The 17167-nt window shown below is 53.4% G+C and overlaps 7 protein-coding genes across 7 annotated transcripts; 4 read left to right on the top strand and 3 right to left on the bottom strand.

The window, feature by feature from the left end:
• Positions 1-1181: 1181 nt before the first annotated feature.
• Positions 1182-3761, bottom strand: J4E93_006184 (uncharacterized protein; the record flags this gene model as incomplete). Its single annotated transcript, XM_049344102.1, has 3 exons — positions 1182-2526; positions 3016-3596; positions 3654-3761. The coding sequence occupies 3 exons, from the start codon at positions 3759-3761 to the stop codon at positions 1182-1184; spliced, it is 2034 nt and encodes a 677-aa protein (XP_049198537.1).
• A 371-nt stretch (positions 3762-4132) lies between these two features.
• On the top strand, positions 4133-5996 carry DBP3 (RNA-dependent ATPase; the record flags this gene model as incomplete). Its single annotated transcript, XM_049344101.1, has 2 exons — positions 4133-5787; positions 5843-5996. 2 exons carry the CDS (start codon positions 4133-4135, stop codon positions 5994-5996), a joined length of 1809 nt encoding a protein of 602 aa, XP_049198536.1.
• Positions 5997-9659: 3663 nt separating this feature from the next.
• Positions 9660-10921, top strand: J4E93_006182 (uncharacterized protein; the record flags this gene model as incomplete). Its single annotated transcript, XM_049344100.1, has 5 exons — positions 9660-9763; positions 9814-10009; positions 10062-10443; positions 10495-10842; positions 10893-10921. The coding sequence occupies 5 exons, from the start codon at positions 9660-9662 to the stop codon at positions 10919-10921; spliced, it is 1059 nt and encodes a 352-aa protein (XP_049198535.1).
• Positions 10922-12770: 1849 nt separating this feature from the next.
• On the bottom strand, positions 12771-13426 carry J4E93_006181 (uncharacterized protein; the record flags this gene model as incomplete). Its single annotated transcript, XM_049344099.1, has 2 exons — positions 12771-13221; positions 13323-13426. The coding sequence occupies 2 exons, from the start codon at positions 13424-13426 to the stop codon at positions 12771-12773; spliced, it is 555 nt and encodes a 184-aa protein (XP_049198534.1).
• A 361-nt stretch (positions 13427-13787) lies between these two features.
• Positions 13788-14801, top strand: J4E93_006180 (uncharacterized protein; the record flags this gene model as incomplete). Its single annotated transcript, XM_049344098.1, has 4 exons — positions 13788-13832; positions 13880-13897; positions 13953-14156; positions 14211-14801. 4 exons carry the CDS (start codon positions 13788-13790, stop codon positions 14799-14801), a joined length of 858 nt encoding a protein of 285 aa, XP_049198533.1.
• Positions 14802-15280: 479 nt separating this feature from the next.
• On the top strand, positions 15281-16204 carry J4E93_006179 (uncharacterized protein; the record flags this gene model as incomplete). Its single annotated transcript, XM_049344097.1, has 1 exon — positions 15281-16204. The coding sequence occupies one exon, from the start codon at positions 15281-15283 to the stop codon at positions 16202-16204; it is 924 nt and encodes a 307-aa protein (XP_049198532.1).
• A 291-nt stretch (positions 16205-16495) lies between these two features.
• J4E93_006178 (uncharacterized protein) lies at positions 16496-17002 on the bottom strand (the record flags this gene model as incomplete). The annotated part of the gene is made up of 3 exons (XM_049344096.1): positions 16496-16698; positions 16756-16867; positions 16922-17002. 3 exons carry the CDS (start codon positions 17000-17002, stop codon positions 16496-16498), a joined length of 396 nt encoding a protein of 131 aa, XP_049198531.1.
• Between the last annotated feature and the right edge of the window lie 165 nt (positions 17003-17167).

Here is a 17167-nt window from a genome sequence, read left to right as displayed (position 1 = left end):
ACGATTTGCAGTATCACATGGCACATGTGTTGTTATAATGAAGTGATTGATTGTCCTGTTTGGTATCTCATGAGCCGCCGAACTCCCCTCATCCCCTAATCATCGGACACCTCTAGATAACCACCCGTGGCATATATCTTGGTAGACTCCATATGGTACATAGCTTGTGAGATCGTCTGCACAGTCTCAGCATGGATGTCGCGTGTGCAAGTGTTACGATGGCACTCACAGTATCGTGTTCATTGCACGCCATCAATGCGAGGATCGAATGACTTATTTGCCCTGATGAAAGGTCAGCATCGTGTTCGTAAGAAAGAGGGTATGACGTACGGGGCAGCCATCGCAAGTGCAGGTAGAGCCGCAGTTGCAGCTACCAGAAGCACAGCCGCAGTTACCCTTCATTTCGATGGTTGAAGATGGGTTGTTGGTTTGTGGGAAAGTAGGTTGGTAAAGTTAAGAGAGTAGGCTTGTAAGGTTGACTTGATTGTTGTGATGTAGGAGTAAGCAGCAGAGGGCCAGCGACCAACTTCTTATATACCCGAAGCATGCGCGACTTGTGCGGCAGCACAGCCAAACGCAGGGCCCTTCACGCCACCTCTTCCCTGCGGCAACGCCGTCAGCGGCGGCTCCCGTTCATGTGCTTCACGAGCTTTGCCCCGCATCCCACTGCGTTTGTAGCATTGTTGACTGTAAGCTTTGGCCTCAGTGGTCGATAGCTCCGTTGGTAAGTTTAGCCGCGTGCACGCATTTTGTGCTATTGGCTCCCACTTATCTTGCGTACATTGTGCGGTTGGTCGCCGAGTTGCGCGGGGGCATGAGAGACTTGTGCGGTTGGTCTAGCCTGGCTTCTAGAAAGTGCCAGGGCTTGCCTTGGGAGAAAAGTGGAGTTGCGTAGTTTGTGCGGATGGGTGCCAAGGGATCCGGACCGTGGGTTCAGGTCGTATTCGGGCCTTATGTCCTTTTCCGTCCCGCGATAAGAGACATCAGCGTCTTGAATGTTTCGGAGATTCAGAGTGTCTGAGCTGCTTAGTTCGACTGTTAGGTCATATCTGACCAGATCATGTGGATGGATAAAGAATGTTTTGTCTCCACAGAAAGAGCCTAAGACGGAACTCCTTCGCTGCTACGAACGTAGGTACATGAAACCTTTATGCCAGATAATGAGATCGGTCCTGTATTGATCAACCAATGAATTTGCCACCGCAGTATATGCAGGCATCGCAAGCAAGAAACAGGATCCGTGCCAGAGTGACGGGAAGTTCCCTTCGTTCGTATACATCATCTCCATCGTCGGAATCGTTGCTTTCTTGGTCGACAACCATGGCTTGCTCGTCTCCTTCCTGGTCGCTAGAACCCTCTTCATTCGCCTTGTTCATTTGATCACTGCTCCCCTCCCCTCTCTCTGATACCTCGTCGTCTCCTGCCACGCCTCTCATGACTGTGTTATCTCCAGTGTCGACGCTTTTGTTATGTTCCACGTCTTCTTGGGCCATGATGAACTCGTCGCTTAGAAATGGGGTGCTGCATATACCGCAGTACTTCGTGATGCCGGGCGCTTGAATAGCCAGAAAAGTAAGGCCACATCGAGGGAACACATGTCCGTTGGTGCAAGTTGCTGATCGGGGGTCTGCGAACGGTATAAATGCGGAGCAGAAATCGCAAGTATCTGCTACTGGGACTGCTGAACCTTGATTCGTCGAAACGCTGTTGCCATGCGTACCGGTGCCGGCTGTTGGTGCGCTGTCCTGCTCCGAACTTTTGTCTGCGGGCAAGGACCTGGATGTATCGTCATAGCCCATGACCATGTTGATGAGTGTGACGAGTTGTTTGTGATGCGTGCGAATTTCTGCACTGAAAGGCGTATGCGACAGCGATGAAGGAAGTTGTTGCAAGGCCACAGCGAGACGATACGCGATCAGAGTCTTCGGTAGCTCTTTATTGATCTGCGTCTTGTAGGCTTCAGACACGAGGATAGTATAGCGATCCTTCAGTGTAGGTGATTCAAGGAAAGCATTCGACTTGAATCCCTTGATCAACGAATCAAGATCGTTGACATCGGAGTACGCTACTGATGTGGTCGCGCTCATCTCACTAACAGGAGGACCTGTGTAAGTCTCGACTAACTTTGCAACCATCTCATCCGCGAATGCAGGTATGTCGTCAGGGTCCTCGACAACTTCTTCTGCCAACTTCTTAAGACTGTACACTATCCCTTCTGCGGTTACGTTCTCTTTTGGAAAGATGTCTAGTGAACGGCTGCCAGGTCGCAAAGAGCTGATAGCCACGGCGCCACTACGGTCAGCCGGAATACCGTACTCGATCATATCGGAAGGATGTACGCTGTTGCATGCCGCAATGAAGTCGCCTAGCGGAGATCTCGTGAGGCCCCATACCTTGGCCCTGCTGTTGCCTTTGAGTTCGTTCTTTGCACTAAACAGTGCCAGGTTATTTCCGATTCTCTCCCGCCATTCTGGGGCATCAAGGCTTTTGAGCCCATCAGGAGTCTGCTCGAGGATAGCAGTTGGACTATGGAGTGTCGATAGCAGAGAGCTTATATGGAGGCGAAGTGTTGTGGCCTGAGTCGTATCCCAGACAAGACCTGAAACTGGATCCCATCGACCGTCTAGATCATGCGTGTTCCCTTCGATGATAGAAGCGTCAAGAGCGGATATCGTTAGATATACTAGTCCCGTATTCGTGAAAAGGGCGAGCTTTAGTCTGTATTCATCTTCGACTCGGTGAAACCATTTCATTGGGCCGTCATATCGCATTTCGTGACCTGCATAGATAACTTCTTGATGCAAGCTTATACGCCCAGTGTTGTACGTGATAGTCCGCGCCCGTACATCCTCATTCGTAGCGTATACCAGTACAGAATAATAACAACCATCGCGTATGATCCAAGGACTCCAGGCGATATGCGAGATATATCTTTGCTGTTTGATCATGTCTTCGAAAACATTGGGTTGTGGGAAGATCGTCTCCGAAGAAAGTGGAAAAGACTCATGTGTTAACACGTCTGCCCTCCAGTCTGGCTCAGCTCCTAGGGAGGACGTGGGCGATTCAATCTTGAGAAACACGAGGTGGTTATCGTCATCAGAGACAACTAGCATGTGCGGGCCGTATACCAAGTGAGTACCGACAACACCAGCCGGTCCGGGGCAAGGCAGAGCGGGTGCCCAGGCGAACGCTCGAATGCGGCCTCTCGACCGCAGTCGCTCCTTAGAGTCGTGTGCCACGTGGCTAGGTTCGTCGTCCCAGTCTCCGAAGTGGTCAACGAGCGCATCGTTGATGATCAATCGTCGCGTCCAACTTGTCTCTTCTTCTGGCTTGCCTTCTGCTGCTGACCAGAGGGAAAGCGTCAGGTTTGCGGTAAGAGCAGCAAGCGCGCACTTTCGATGTTTAGCAATACCGGGCGGCGACCACGCGATGCTGATGGGAGCGCTATTAGAGATCTCTTCGCCGACGGAGTAGTTAGATGTCGGTGCAGGTTCTTTGAGTGGGAGCTCATCGGTCGAGAACAAGGGTACCTTGAGAGGTACATGCTGCCATTGCGGCAAAACTTGGTCTCGCTCGAAGTCGACGGTGTTCGGAAACTACGCAGTCATTAACAAAAAGCGCTTGTGTAAGTATCTGCACAGAAAGGTACTCACAAGCAGCTCTACGCGCTCATCCGACGCTAATGCAATGATGCCGTCGGAAGACCAATCGATTGCATCGACGCAGGCTGGCCAGCATCTCAGCACTGTCACGTCCGCCATGATCGCGCATCAAGTCTCAGAATAAGTGGTCCCTGTTGTTTAGTGGTTCTTGTCATGGCTCACTATGGTGAGGGCGATCGTGAAAAGGTTTGGACTAGCGCGAAAACGCGAAAAGCCTTGACATAGAAAGCGCAAAAGGTCTCGAATTGACTATTTTTGCATACAGAGACTAGAATTTCACATGGCACTCGGTGAACGCGCAGGGACGTGAGAAGCATCGAACACGCGAGATTTGCTGGCGCAGGATCGCGTTGAACGCTTTGGGATTAGTGCCGGACTTATCGATAGTGCTGGTACCGACCGCCGACGAAAAAGTGATTTTTCCGCCATCCTTCTCAACTTGTCCACACGAAGCATTGCCCGCCAACAAGATGGGGAAAAGACCGATATCTGACGTCGTTGCCGAAGACGGCGCGACCACCACGCCCGAACTTTCAAGGAAGAAGAGCAAGAAGGACAAGAGCAAGAAGCTCAGCAAGACGGCTGCAGTGGGTGCGACCGAGACAAATGGCGACGCGCAGGCTGTAGAGAACTCGGACGACGAATCGAATCTGTCCAAGGCGGAGCGTAAGGCAGCAAAGAAAGCAAAGAAGGCGGCTAAGGAAGCGAAAAAAGCGCTGAAGGCTGCCGCGGGTGCCGATTCAGACGAGCCTGCCGAAGAGAACGAGGAAGCCATCAAGGCGGCGGAGAAGGCTGCGCGAAAGGCAGAGAAGAAGCGCGCGAAGGCATTGGCCAAGGGCGAAGCTACCGAGCCCGTACCCTCCTCCAAGCCTACACCGGTCGACACCACAACGAGCGCAGCCACGGTCGAGTCGGGAGACTATGTAGAGAGCAAAGAGCTGACGCAGCTGCCCCAGTCGGAGGTCGATGCCTTCCTCGCCAAGAACACGATGGCTATCCAAGACCCCAAACCTGCCGCCCGCAAGATCCGTCCCATCCTGAACTTCAAGTACCTCCCGGTCGACGACGCGCAACGCGCCTTCTTCACCAAGTTCAGCGCCCCTACACCTATACAAGCAGCCGTGTGGCCCTACTTGCTCTCAGGAAGAGACATGGTTGGTGTTGCCGAGACAGGTTCCGGCAAGACGCTCGCGTTTGGTGTACCATGTGTGCGCTACATCGCAGCGCTGCCCAAGAATGAGCGGAAGGGTGTCAAGGCTGTCATTGTCTCACCTACGCGTGAGCTGGCTGTTCAGATCTACGACCAGTTGGTAGCGTTGGCCACACCGGCTGGACTGTCTGTAGTCTGCGTGTACGGCGGTGTGCCAAAAGACCCTCAGGTTGCCGCTTGCAAGAAAGCGCACATTGTGGTCGCTACACCCGGTCGTCTAAACGACCTGATTGGCGATGGCTCAGCAGATCTCAGCAAAGCCGAGTACGTAGTACTTGACGAAGCCGACCGCATGCTTGACAAGGGTTTCGAAGAAGCAATTCGGCAAATCATCTCGCAGACGCCCAAAAAGCGCCAGACCCTCATGTTTACTGCTACGTGGCCGCCCTCTGTCCGGGATCTTGCGTCCACCTTCATGAACTCGCCGGTTAGAATTACAATCGGCGACAACCAATCTGGCGAGCTCCGCGCCAATGTGCGCATCAAGCAGCTCGTCGAGGTTGTCGACCCCCGCGGCAAAGAGCAGCGTCTGCTGCAGCTACTTAGACAGTATCAATCTGGCAAGAACAAGGACGATCGTATCCTCGTATTCTGTCTGTACAAGAAGGAAGCAATGCGCATCGAGGACTTCATCCGCAGGCAGGGCTTCCGCGTGGGTGGAATTCACGGCGACCTGAGCCAAGAAAGGCGCAGCGCCTCACTGGCGGCGTTCAAGGAAGGCCATGTGCCCCTCCTCGTGGCGACGGATGTTGCTGCACGAGGTCTTGACATTCCCGCGGTGAAACTCGTCATCAATGTCACGTTCCCTTTGACGGCGGAGGACTACGTTCACAGGATTGGTAGAACGGGTCGTGCCGGAAAGGAGGGTTTGGCGATCACGCTCTTCACGGAACACGACAAAGCACTCTCCGGATCGTGAGTATCCCTTGCGCTTGCCTACATGTTTTCAGTGCGCTAACTCTATTATTAGGTTGATCAACGTCCTCAAGGCAGCAAACCAGCCTGTACCCGAAGAGTTGATGAAGTTCGGTACAACTGTCAAGAAGAAGGAGCACGGTGCATACGGCGCCTTCTACAAAGACACCGGAGACTCCAAGGCAGCTACTAAGATTACTTTTGACTAAGTCGCATGAGTCTAGCTGCGTGTTGTCAAAAGTGGACTCGGCATCTCGTAACGAAGCTGGTCGGCGAAGTAAATGCCGCCGGCTACAGCTGCAGCGCGGAGATCGACTTTGAGACCTAGAAGCATTTGTCTAGCGGAGGCGTTTCGGATCATGCAAAGCAAAAGTTCCGGTAGTGTACATTGTTGTAGATCGCGATGTGTTTAGTAATTACGAGTCTGCACAATATCTCATTCTTCGTAACGAAGGTCCCATCTTATGCATAGGCTGAAGAGAATCCCCTGTCCTTCGGCTTCCGGCTGTACCGTGCTTGAACAATCGTACGATTTCTAAACCTACGTATCTCCAGGTCCACACGCGAAGAAGGCTTCAGCCACCTCATCATACCATATGCACTTGTTCCTAGCTACCATCGTGAATCTCAAATACGCATGTAACCACATGCGCCAACCGACCGCCATAACGATAACAACTCGCCTACCTAATGCACTACGCTTCTATTACCACCAAAAGCCCACTCTGGCTCTCCACATGCCCACTCCACGGGGACAACCAAGCCGGCACACCGACCCCAAAAACTCCTCTACAGCCCTCACCATGTACATGGCTCGGCAACGGACCCGCGCTATAGGTTCTAACACACGCCGCTCCCGCAGACTAGACCCGCGTGTGCAGCGAAAAACGCGTCTGGCGTCAAAGTGGTACTTCGCCGAATGTGGTCGCCGACTATAGTTCGGACAAATCGTCAGGCAGCCAATCACATCGCGGGAGGGTGAGGCAGAGGCCCAGTCTTCTGGGGTGGGATTGGTGCCCTAGAACCCGAGGGGATTTATCATGCCTCACCGCAGTGAGGTAGTGTGTTCGCCGTGTGTAGGGGGATTCGGCGAGGAGATGTGTAAGATTGAGAGGTGGGTAGGTGTATATAAGGGTCTCGGTGGGTTGCTGTGCGGACGGAGTGCATTCCAGATCTCTGTCAACCAAGATACGCTCTTGAGACTACTGTTATACCACGCTATACGCTACCGAACTCTACGAAAAAGATTCGGCATACTTCCTCTTGCGTTCGGCATACCTCCATCGGCACATCGTCGGCATCGCCACATATACTCCATATCCATATCCATCCACGTCTAAACGATCACAATGTGCAAGAAGGCTTCCTGCGACTCCTGCAGTATGTCACCTACCACGTCTCTGTTGTACGAACACGACTAACATCGCCTCAGACAAGACCACATGGTGGGGCTGTGGTAAACATGTCGCCGGCGTCATGGACAACACCCCTAAAGAGCAATGGTGCACATGCGCACCCCGAGTCGAACAACATGGCACACAATATCCTCCCATGGGCACACTGTCTTCGGCGTGACTACCGGCTTGGTTGAGGGGATCGAAGGCATAGCGACGAGACAGTACGGGATGAAGGGCACCTTTGCTCGGAGTTTGGGAGCATATGGAGTACTGGTGTGATGATTTACGATATGGACGAGGCATGGATACGATTTCTGATAGCGTTAGCGATGCGCAATACATACTCGACTTTACCTTTTGAACACTGTTTTGTCGCTGGTTGTCATCGCGCTGTGGTGCTGTGTAGATCGCCTTGTCTGGGCCTTGTGTCTGTTGCACATGCCAGCATAACCGTTCGAATGATCACCAGCACGTATTTCAATGCCGAGGATACAAGCTGCGCCTTGCACGACGAGGCCTTGATCACGGCCTGACGGGACCTGGCATCTTTGTCCGTCGCCCGTCCCAGAAGCGTGGTGTTGGGAGCTACGACATTCCACCACCAGCTTTGTAGCACGGTGACCGCAGTGACCACGGAGTACGGTGGAAACATCTGGACCGTGATGATGACAGAAGCTGTCATTTTAGACCCTGAAGCGGGTAAGTTTAGGATTCAATCCTGCTGGTAAGGCTCGGCGGCCATTTGAAACAGCTTCTGGAAGTCTCAGATGCTTCGAAGTCAAACAGCTATGATGTCGACGGATGCCGGGCCAGTGAGGCATCTCCCTTCCAATCGGACCCCAAGAAAATGCCGGCGCAGATGGGTGGCGCGTACAGCGCAATGATAAGACAGTCAAAAGTCTTGTGCCGGATCATTGGAAAGGTAAGAATAGGACGGTTGGTGGTGGTCGAGTTGGAGGGAACGCGCGCGAACCAATGGGTTCGGAGAGGGCACACCCGCTTGGTGAGGCTGGTCTCATAAATGGGTCTGCTAAGTATAGCCGTTGCAGATGTGGAACTAGGCCCCTGCAACTAGCCAGTTTCAGCCATGGCCCTACAGGATGCGAGCCATGAGCTTCAGTGACAAGGTGAATGACAGGCAGCCACCCTGCTGCAAGAGGCGCATGTGGTGATGGAAAAGGCAGCGACTGAGGACTGGCATTGGGCAGATGCGGGGAAAGCAGAAAAAGCAAAACTCCAGGACCCCGTTGGCATCTCCTGCACGCGGTCATGGAGTAGTGGTAGATCCTGCTAGCGAAACGATTCTCGAATGTTTGAGATGGCTCTCGTGCATATCGCAGTAATCACAGGATGTGACTCGCGCAGCTCACACAATGGCTGGATCACGTCGGCGGTTAGCCCAAAGTATCCATGAATGGCGGCGGCCGTCGCGGACACCAAACGGAGACTGCCATCGGGGGGAGGTATATTTGCAGTCCATAACCGGTGCATGCTGCTGCTATTGTTGAGTTGTGAATCTCACGCGCATTCGTCCTTGCCGCTTCGTATTGTCGTGTATTGTCGCAATAGAGCGTACCTGAGCATTTGGCGCTGAGCAGCTTGACCCCGCCATCCATCCCACCTGGAAAGCGCGCCCGCCGCAGCTACCTTGGAACAAACACACGCCATCGCACCTTCCCTGCGTCCTCGACGACATCTCCTCGTGTGAAGACACATCCTTCACAACGCCGACGGAAGAAGCCACGGGCTACGGTACGTCGCCACGTTCCCTCCCGCTCCCACGTTGAGATCGCGCATCTGGGACTGACTTGGCGGTACAACAGACCCTGCCCCCACCTTATCCGTCTCCTTTCTGTCACCGCCTCATTCCCTCTCCACCTTGCGCGGGCATCACCCCAGCATCCTCGAGAAGCTCCGAAGCGCAGCCGCTCCAGCTCCAATCGGTTGGTCGACGACATCTCTCGGTAGCCAGCGTCATTAAACGGCTAAAGACGAGCGCCTCCATCAGGCACGACCAAGTACACGCCTCGTTGAACCAGGCACTGCACAGGTCTCGACTCCAACAATCACACTTCTGTGGTAAGTCTTACGATACGGACGGATGCATAGGCGGCGGCGAATAGCACAAGTCGTTCTTTGTATTCTGACGTGCGCGTTGCCGCCATGAACACCTTTTGCGGCTCAAAGGGCACAGCACGTGGGGCTGGTTCAGTGTCTGACACAGTGCCGTTTCACCAACGCGCGCAAGACACGCCTGCTGTTCTGCGAACAATGCTTGCCATATAGTCTTCCAGGACCCGAGCTGACAGCGCATCCGTAGATTCTACTTGAACAACCGCAGACGCATCCTCATTCCGCCTCCTCAGCTCTTCATCTGTCGACTATCGAGCAATCGCGACCCCGCAATCACTGAGCCCAGCTCAATTGACCCAATTCACTGCGCATCAGCGCATATCAACCACAACAACCGCTAACATGCCTCCAGCGGGGAGTGGCAGCTCTAGAAAGATCTCTTTCAATGTCTCAGAGCAGTACGATATCCAAGATGTCGTCGGAGAGGGCGCATACGGTGTTGTTTGGTAGGCTTCACTTGTCAGTGCCAGCCAGACAGCTGCTAACCACGCGACAGCTCCGCATTACACAAGCCGTCAGGCCAGAAGGTCGCCATCAAGAAGATCACGCCCTTTGACCACTCCATGTTCTGTCTGAGAACACTGCGAGAGATGAAGCTACTCCGGTACTTCAACCACGAGAACATCATCTCGATTCTCGACATCCAGAAGCCTCGGAACTACGAGACCTTCACCGAAGTGTACCTGATTCAGGTTTGTAACTCCAACATCTCATGGCATTCGTCGTCACTAACACTGTACTCAGGAACTCATGGAGACCGACATGCACCGCGTCATTCGCACACAGGAGCTTTCGGACGACCATTGCCAGTACTTCATCTACCAGACCCTGCGCGCGCTGAAGGCTATGCACTCCGCAAACGTGCTCCATCGCGATCTCAAGCCCTCCAACTTGCTCCTCAACGCCAACTGCGATCTCAAGGTCTGCGATTTTGGTCTGGCTCGATCAGCTGCCTCCACCGAAGACAATTCGGGATTCATGACGGAATACGTTGCAACGCGATGGTACCGTGCGCCCGAGATTATGCTTACCTTCAAGGAGTACACAAAGGCTATCGATGTATGGAGTGTAGGATGCATTCTAGCAGAGATGCTTAGCGGAAAGCCTCTGTTCCCAGGAAAGGACTGTAAGTGTCGCACCAGTAGTCCACACTGGAGCTATTACTAACAATCATCAGACCACCACCAGCTTACGTTGATCCTCGATGTGCTCGGCACGCCCACCATGGAAGACTACTACGGCATCAAGTCCCGCCGAGCTCGCGAATACATCCGATCGCTGCCGTTCAAGAAGAAGATCCCGTGGAAGGCCATGTTCCCCAAGACCAACGATCTGGCGCTTGACCTGCTCGAGCGGTTACTCGCTTTCAACCCTGTCAAGCGTATCACAGTCGAGGATGCGCTCAAGCACCCATACCTTGAGCCGTACCATGACCCAGATGACGAGCCGACCGCCGACCCAATTCCAGAGGAGTTCTTCGACTTTGACAAGAACAAGGACAACCTGACAAAGGAGCAGCTGAAGCGTAAGTCAAAGATCATACGTGTGCCCTGAATCTCTGCTAACATTCGATAGTCCTCATCTACCAAGAGATCATGCGATAAACTTATCCACGTTTCCCCCCTCAAATGCGAGATATACACAAGATACCACGATCGAGTCGATTTCCGCAACTTGTCCACAGCTAGCTGGTCTGAGCTCACTACCATATTCGAGGAAGGGTCTACAATCATCCTGTAATTTGGATTCGCAGCAGAAAGACATGATGTTAGCCAAATGACGGTAGGAAAGCATACGAGGAGATGTCGCTTCAAATTCGCGCTCTCTCAAGAAAGAAAGAATCTCCTATAACTACAGTTCGTAAGATAGGAAAAGGCAGAAATGAATTGCTTATTCGCAATCTCTGATGATGACTTTGCATGTGCCCATGAATGTGAGTGCTTCGTTTGGGAAAGTATGCTACATCTTCAACGCCCAATCCATACGTTGAATCCTCTCTTCCTCCTTCGTACCCCTCCTACTACGCTGTTGTCCATCCCAAATCACGCCTTTAAATTTCGTCTCACCTCCCGCCTGCACCTGCGTATCCGTGGGCCTCGTCCAATCATAGATAACCGACTCACATCTACTCCCCCTCCAAGACGCATGCGCACTTCCCGTACTGCTTCCACTCATCCCCCGCGACTGATCTAGATGACCCCTACTCTCCGGCTCCGGCACAGCTTCCAACACAGATGACCGCCGCGTCGGACTCGTTGTTGAGCCGCGTCGAGCAACCTCGTTCCACCACCGCTTATCATATGCATCATATGACAGCGAGGAACTGCGTCGACGAGCTGAAGCGGGGTAGATGGGGTTGATCAGCGGAAGTGGATCGAAAGAGCCTCTGAGAGATGGCCGCCGCGAGTGTGTGCGTGAAGGACGCTCCGTCGATGTCAACGGCAGCGTGTTCTCGTGTATAGCAAAGGCATTGGGGCCTAATGTTGTAGACCGCGAGTCTTGCGTTCGCCGTTGAGCTAGTCCGGGCCATTTCCTCTTCTCAACGTCCCCCCTGTTATCCGGGGAGGTTGATGTCGGGGCACTGGTCGATGAAGATGAAGAACCAGCAACAGAATCTTTTCTCGCTACGACGGATTTCAGCTTCAACAAACTCGTCGCTCTGCTCCTCCTCGTATCTTGGCTACCATGCCCACATGAACTACACTGCCGGTTCCACGTCACCCTTCCCGTCACTGCGTTGACTTCGAAGTTTCCACCACTCAATTGCGTTTGTGACTGCCGCTCTAGATCGGCTTGTCGTCTTTGTGCGAAGTGCAGGCGGAGGTACCATGCTATAGCCACGAGTATGAGGAAGAGGATTATGGAGAGGGCGATTGCGGAGTTACGGTCGATGTTTGTGGAGGGATTGGCGGGAGAAGATGCGGAGTCGGATTTGTGTTTGCTTGCTATTGCACCACCGGCCATGGCGGCGACCGACATGCTGAGGTTGTTGAGTGGTCTTGCTGGAGTTGAGGGCTGGTGGAGGCATTGGTGGACATGTGCACGGGAATTCGACGGAAGTGGTGGTGTGTATGAGTTGCGAATGGTCGCGTGTGCTGTGCTTCTATTACATGCTGTGACTTCATAGTCTGATCTTGTACCAGAGTGTCGTTATCTAGGTACGCTTGGTGCGGTCGAGACCGAATGGACTGGTAGCGGACCAGTGTTGGAGATGAGGGGCAGTAAGTGTCGCGTTGGAAGCCGAGTATAGAGCAACGCCGTATCCATTCTTCTAGTCTCTAGATCTTGCTTGTAGTGTAGAGTTGTTGTGCCCTTGAACGCCGCCCAATGCCTGTATTTAATTCGTATCCGTACGGAGTGGTGTCCTTTGCTATGCAACAAATCGCCCATCCAGAATCTTCATGTACACAAAATCATACACCATTCATACCTCTCATTCCCTCTTTTTCGACCCTAAAAGTCACATCTCCCATCCTTCCATCCCGTCCTCCACCTCTCCTCCCACTTCTTACAATCGAATTGTTCCTTCCCCAGCTTCTCATTCACAGCATTATGCGCCTCGCACATCCACTCTCCAAATTCACTCCTTGAACTGACTCTCGGTGTGTTCTTCTGCATCCACTTCTGGAAGTCTTCGGCGCACACCCAGCATGGGTATAATTTGCCGAATGTGGTGAGGAAGGATTTGGTTTCGGATTGCAGCTGTGGAGAGGGGTTCGTGGGGTACGAGCCGGTTATGGAGTGTAGGAGAGTCCATGAGGAGCGGCCGAGGGCTTCGACGTCGGGTGGGCAGTCGGCGGGGAGTGAGGGCGCGGTCGTGGTGGGAGCGGCGGCGGGTGTGCGCTTTTTGGGCATTTTGCCTGACATGGCCATGAGGGAGGTTAGGTCGTTGCAGGCTCGGCATCTATAATAGAGGCCCAAATATTAGCATGCGTCCCATTCGTAGAGTTTAGTCTCATCGAACGCGCATCTCTCGCGGCGCATTCGAGAGTTGACGGTACTTACGGCTTGCCATCTGGACCCAGTATAATGCCATTCGCCAGCTTCTTGTACCCAGGCCTTCCCGCGATATCCTGACCTTCATCCTTCTCATTTGGTTCTTGCGCCATCTTCTACTGCCTAGATGGCCTCGTGGTGGTTGCGATATGTCGCGGCGAGCAACTGGTGATTTCTAAGCTCTTCCATGATCGGACCTCGGCGGTATGCACGCGTTCCAGGGTCAACCGGGTCGTGCGTCATCGCGCCGTCGCCGTTGACGGCGGTACAACTGCGGGTTATGAGTCGGCATCGGGGTTCGTAATTCTCGTGCATCCGTGACTTCGTAGCGCGATTGTAGACATGTTGTTGCTTTCGAAGTGCTCTTGGCGCGTAGATAAGAGGGAGGTTGTGGACGCGCAGTGGAGCGTGCAGACGATTCACATCTGAACATCACAAACGCATCCTCTACATCCCGGCTATCATCGTCTGATCATGGATGTACCGGTGGCTGCGAATGTACTAGGAACGCTGGGAGCAGTACGTATTCTTCATGATCTCAAACGTAACCGTGCTGACCAGAAAAGGTGTGTTGGTCCATTCAGGTACCTACGTCTCCAACAACCGTTATCGAGGAGCACAGCTAAGAGTGTGGTCTAGCTTATCCCACAAATCGTCATCAACTATCGCAGGCACAATGCTACTGGACTCCAGCCGACCATGATGATGCTGTGGGCATGGGCTGGGGTTCCTTTGGGCGTTTATAACATTGCTGAACACTATAACATTGCTCTGCGCATACAGCCTCAGATTCTTACCATACTGAGCCTGGTGACGTGGATCCAGTGTTATCACTATGAGAAGGCAAGTGGTTTCATCAATGGCTCGAGTGTGAATACGACAGCTAACATTCCAAAGAGTTGGTCGGTTCTTCGCTCGCTCGCAGTTGTGGTCCCTGTGGCGTGCCTCATGGGCGGTATTCAAGCTGGTCTCATCTTCGCCATTCAGCATGCCAAGTCAGAGGGACTGCATTGGCCCAGTATCCTCATGGCTGTTGCTTCGGCCGCTCTGCTCGCTGCTGGTGTCTTGAGACATTACGTGGATGTCTATGTTCACCGGACCGTTCGTGGCATATCCTTCATCTTTGTCGGTATTGATGCCCTGGGAGATCTCTTCTCCTTGGTGTCAGTCGTCTTCCAGCCTAAGCTTGATGTCCTAGGTCTGGTCATCTATGGCACCGAGCTGGTGTTATGGATCGGCATCCTCCTGTGCGGAGCGTATTACAATCTCCCGTCGTGGTACGCTGCAAAGGAGGAGACGAAGAGGAACAACGAGGGCTTTGGTGAGCCGAACAGTGGGCCGGCAGACACGCCTAACATCGCACTTCACGATCTGCCCTCCAGCACTTCCGTGTTCAGGACGCCATCGGGCGAAATTGAAGCGATTCGACAGCGCAGTATGGGCTCAATACGTGCTGCTGGTCTGGAACATTTACCGCGGAGGGTGTAGGTGAAGCGCAAGTGCAGGCAATGTTCAGCACATCACTTCGAATTGAGCATTTCACCCCACATACCGTTTGCACCCCCAACATCTTCTTCGTACAAAGGTCTAGGTCCTGCGGCTACCTCCGGTGCTGTGTTTGCCCGTGACGCGTTCGTTGCTTCCACGCTCTTGAACTTGGGCAGGCGCACGCACCCTCTCCACAATCACCATCCGCACTCCCCACACTCAGACCGGACAACTACCAGCGACTAAATTCACGGTCGACCTCCTGCATCACGGAACATCAACTGCGTCACTATAATAACCCGGCGCCAGTAGCTGATACAAGTAAGCTAACCTGCGCTCCCGCCAGCTCCATCACCGTCCGCAACCAGAAGTCTGCTTCACCTGGCTCGGCCTATCACAGCGCTGGAATATCTCAGCAATACTAACGAGTTCAAATAGCCAGGAATACTCGCAAGCCAGCTCTCAACTCCAACAGCATCATGGCTTCCACCACTACCACTACGACCAAGGTCACTTCGCTGGACTCTCAGTCCGATGGCCCGTCGGTGCCGAACCCTACACCAGCCACTGAGTCTGTAGGCAGCCCCTACGAACCGGTAGACCCTCCCCCAGAGATGGACTATACTGCCGTCGCCAGGATTCTAGGCCCTATCCAAGAGTCGCTCAACGAGGCCGCCCTGGAGGCCGCCTACCCATCGCCACCCATTAACACACCCATCCTCGGTTCCCCAGCTCCGTCCGTTTCATATCGCTTCCCTGTGACCCGCGGTCGCGGCTTCAGTGTGGTTGGCGATAGACTCGCGCAGCTGAAGATCAATGACCGTAAGCTCCGTCACCGCGAGGGAGACGTGGGTTCCAGCAACTACTCACCAGAGGCATCCATCAACGAGGACGAAGAAGTCGATATTGCGAGCATATCCGAGGTGTTGAGTGACGGCGGTAGGGACAAGCAAGACCCAGGACAAGCTCGTAAGACCCTTGACCCCATCGATGTGACTGAGGGCTCAGTTCCTATCGCTTTAGGTTCCCCTGCCGTCAACCCGCGCATCGTAGAGTACCTCACGTTCACCTCCGACGACTTGCCTACGAACTCGGTTGCACCTTGCTTCCCCTCCACACTCATGGAGACGAGCACTGCGTCGATCAAGACCATCGTTGGCGGCAGCGACGGCGCTAGCTTGAAGAGCGATGGCGTCACTGAGAAGAGCAACTGGGCTGAGGAAATCGAAGACCAGGTCGACCGTACATGCCTACGCCTCGAGCAGCTGGCCGACGATGAGTGGAAGCGTGATGGCAGCAAGAGCTTCGCCGATTACTACGTCGCTCGCCTTGAGCGTCTGCTCGGCAGCGCTAAGCGCTCCGTACCCGTCAGCATCCAGAAGAACAAGGAGGCCCCGGAGTAAGAGGACAAGAATGGTGCGCTTACCAAGCGCCCACTAGCATGGAAATGGTGCAGGCAAGGGTGACGGCGTTCACGGTACGGGTAATGCTTTGATTGTCTTCATGGTCAACGGTTCAAAAGTTGGACAAGTGCTGTCATGGCGTTCTATACCCACAATATCGTTTCTTAACGATTCACGGGTTTTCGATAACGATTTCCACAACTCCAGGTCCAAGTAGCGGGCCTGAATCAGCAGTAATAATAATGTGTCTTTCCTACACAGCTTAAATTTGCTGTGCACATGCCATAACATCTAGGTCAAGCGCGAGTACGATGCATTCCTCACACCCAGTCCCTGCAAGATAGCGACAACGCCCAGCGTAATAGCCGTAGGTCTATCGTTACTCTTCCAGTAAGCTGCACCTGCTGCCGCCAACAGGGTCGTCAAGACACCCGCGATGCTCTTGTCGTACACATCGTAGATGCCCGTGACCGACCACTTGTAGTTGAGGATGCCTATTAGAACGTAAATGACAAAGGCCTCATAGGAAAACAACTCGGTCATAGACCTACTCATGATAACAAAGAAGCCGCTACCCTCGTACCAACCGATCTTACTCGCTCCGCGCAGCATAAGCGGCAGTGTGTTCATCGTTGGATGCTTGAACTGGTCCAGACCTTTCAGCTACAATACTTTGTTAGTATACCGCCGCATCGAGATAACTATATCATCCTTTACCGTATGTCCAATCGCCAAAATAGCATACGCAGCTGAGGATGCCTGCAACAGAGGATGCGACTGCGAGGTTATGGACGTCATGGTGTTCAGTGCTGCTTTTAGAATTGTCTTAAAGTTGGTGCTGGGTATGAGAGAGATTACGAATTGGAAAATGGAGGAGAAGAGGAGGGTTCTATGGCGTTTGCAGCGACGCGCATGTCACGATCGCGTCGTTGTGATGCTTTTGGCTGGGACCGAGGTTAGTAT

The sequence above is a fragment of the Alternaria ventricosa genome, assembly GCF_023758065.1.
Source record: "Alternaria ventricosa strain BMP 2768 chromosome Unknown scaffold_10, whole genome shotgun sequence".
Classification (NCBI taxonomy): Eukaryota; Fungi; Ascomycota; class Dothideomycetes; order Pleosporales; family Pleosporaceae; genus Alternaria; species Alternaria ventricosa.
This window is presented reverse-complemented; position numbering and strand designations above follow the sequence as displayed.